The sequence below is a fragment of the Elaeis guineensis genome, chromosome 1 (assembly GCF_000442705.2).
Source record: "Elaeis guineensis isolate ETL-2024a chromosome 1, EG11, whole genome shotgun sequence".
Taxonomy (NCBI): Eukaryota; Viridiplantae; Streptophyta; class Magnoliopsida; order Arecales; family Arecaceae; genus Elaeis; species Elaeis guineensis.
This window is the reverse complement of record NC_025993.2, coordinates 179176797-179179616: the sequence shown is the minus strand read 5'-3', so window position 1 is coordinate 179179616 and position 2820 is coordinate 179176797. Positions and strand designations below refer to the sequence as shown.

The 2820-nt window shown below is 44.1% G+C and overlaps 1 protein-coding gene across 1 annotated transcript; it reads right to left on the bottom strand.

Moving 5' to 3' along the window:
• Positions 1-374: 374 nt before the first annotated feature.
• Positions 375-1091, bottom strand: LOC140857510 (uncharacterized). Its single transcript, XM_073256495.1, has one exon. It carries the CDS (start codon positions 1089-1091, stop codon positions 375-377), a length of 717 nt encoding a protein of 238 aa, XP_073112596.1.
• Positions 1092-2820: the final 1729 nt, after the last annotated feature.

The following is a 2820-nucleotide window of genomic DNA, read 5'->3' as shown; positions in this document are numbered from 1 at the left end:
ATCTTTTTTTGGCCAGACGTCGGGAGAAAAGGACCAAGTATGTCGATTCCCCACTGAGCGAAAGGTCAGGGTGCGACAATGGACGTTAGCTGACTGACGGGTTGATGCTGTATGTTGGCATACTTCTGGCATGGTTTGCACCTCCGGATCAAGTCAATCGCATCCTTTTTCATGGTGGGCCAATAGTAACCTTGTCACAAAATCTTGTAGGCCAGGGACTTGCCCCCCAAGTGGTTTCCACAAATTCTTTCATGTACTTCCCTAAGTGCATAGTTGGCATCGGTCGGTCCTAGGCACTTCAGTAAGGAAAGGGAGAATGACCTTTTGTAGAGATGACCATCCATCATCACATACTGGGAAGCTACCTATCGGGTTTATTTTGCTTCCAAAAGATCTTTAGGGAGGACTCTGTCGGATAGATACTGAATGATCGGATCCATCCAACTAGGTTCGGCTGTTAGCCGCAACACTTTTTCATTTTTGTCGATGCTCGGTTGCTCAAGACACTCCACGAATGTTCGACCCAGTGAACTGTAAGCAGTCGTTGCTAGTCTAAAAAGTACATCGACTCGAGCATTCTCAGTCCTGAATATGTGGAAGATCTTAAAGTATCTTAAATTCGTCATGAGGTCTTTTACCTTTTGAAGGTATATTGCCATGATCGGGTCCCGAGCTTCGAATTTGCCTTTGATTTGTCCCACGATCAGTTGAGAGTCAGTGAAGACCTTCAGACTGTCAATCTCGAGCTCTTTAGTCATTTTCAAACCGACTAAGAGAGCTTCGTATTCGGCTTGATCATTTGAAGTTTTGAAGTCGAATTGAAGGGCATACTCGGTGACTACCCCTTCTGAGTTGGTGAGAATGAGGCCAGCTCCACTACCTTGAGCATTCAATGCCTCGTCGATATGCAGCACCCAGGTCAACCTTAGGTCGGGCTCGGGGGTTGCAGCCTCCTTCGTAGTAGCATCTTCTAATTTGTTGTTGGCTATTGTGCATTCTGCGATAAAGTCGGCTAGAACTTGTGCCTTCACAGATGGCCGTAGTTGGTATTGTATGTCGAATTCACCTAGCTTCACCGCCCACTTCGCCATTCATCCTGATGTATCAGGACTGTGCAGGATCGCTTTTAATGGTTGATCGGTAAGGACCACAATAGAGTGTGTCTAGAAGTAAGGGCGAAGCCGTTGCACCGATATGATCAGAGCGTAGATCATTTTCTTCGCTCTTGAATATCGAACTTTGTTGTTGTGGAGTACTTTGCTGGTGTAGTAGACAGATTGGTGAATTCTATTTTCACCTTCTCGAATAAGTATCTAACTAACCACCTCTGTCGATGTTGCCAAGTAGAGATATAATGTTTCTCCGACCTTTGGTTTTATGAGCAAAGATGGGAAAGCCAAGTACTTCTTCAAATCCTCAAAAGCTAGTCGGCATTCATCCGACCAGAAGAAATCTTTCGTTTGCCTTAAAGTCTTGAAGAATGGTAGACACCTCTCAGTCGACCAAGAGATAAATCGACTGAGTGCGGCGATTCTGCCATTTAGTTGTTGTACCTCCTTCTTGGTGTTTGGATGCTTCATGTCGATGATAGCTTTTATTTTCTTAGAGTTGGCTTCGATCCCTCATTGCGAAACAAAGAATCCAAAAAATTTTTTCGAGATCACTCCGAACGCATATTTGATCGGATTTAACCTCATTTGGTATCGTCGGAGCATGTTGAAAGCTTCTTCCAAATCTCGAATATGGTTCGAAGTCTGGATACTTTTTACCAGCATGTCGTCCACGTACTCTTTCATGTTTTACCCGATTTATGCTTTGAAGATTTTGTTAACGAGTCGTTAATAGGTGGCTCCGGTGTTTTTCAGATTGAAAGGCATTACTTTGTAGTAGTATAAGCCCTTGTCGATCATGAAAGCCGTGTGTTCCTCATCCTCTGGTGCCATGCGGATTTGATTATATCCAGCAAAGACATCCATGAAGCTCAGTAGTCGATGACCCGATATCGCGTCTACCAGCTGGTCGATCTTTGGCAGTAAAAAGCTGTCTTTCGGACAGGTTCGATTCAGGTCAGTGTAGTCGATGCAGATTCTTCATTTTTCATTGGCCTTTTTCATCATGACTACGTTGGTGAGCTAGTTTGGATATGTGGCTTCTCTGATGAAGCCCGCTGCGAGTAGTTTGTCGACTTCCTCATTAACAGCTTTCTGTCTTTCTGGAGCAAAGGATCGCTTTTTCTATCTCACTGGCTTGACATTTGGACTGATGTTGAGCCAATGAGTCATTATTTTTGGAGGAATGCCGGACATGTCCATAGACGACTAAGCAAAGATGTCGGTATTGACTTTGAGCAATTTGATTAGTTGTTGCCGCTCTGAGTCGGACAATTGTGACCCAATTCAGATCGTTTACTCAAGATTTTTTGTTATCGGGATGGAAGTCAACTATTCAACTGGCTCATCCCTTTTCTGGTTCTCTCTTTTATCTAATTTGTCGGCCGACAGGGAGTCCTCAGATTTATTATTCTGGGTGGAGATTGTGAAACAGCATCGGAAAAGTTGTTAATCTCTGCATATTTCTCCAACGTCATTTTTGGTCAGGAATCGGACCAACAGATGGTATGTCGAGACTATTGCTCTCAGGGCATTTAGTTTGGATTTTTCAAGTATGACGTTGTAGGCCGAAGGTACTCGGATGACCATAAAGATTATGAAGATGGTGCTTTGTTGTGGTTCAATCCCAGCGATTAGGGGGAGGGTGATTTCTCCTTCCACTGTGACTGCATCTCCAGTGAAGCCGACTAACGGTGTCGAGATTTTTCTG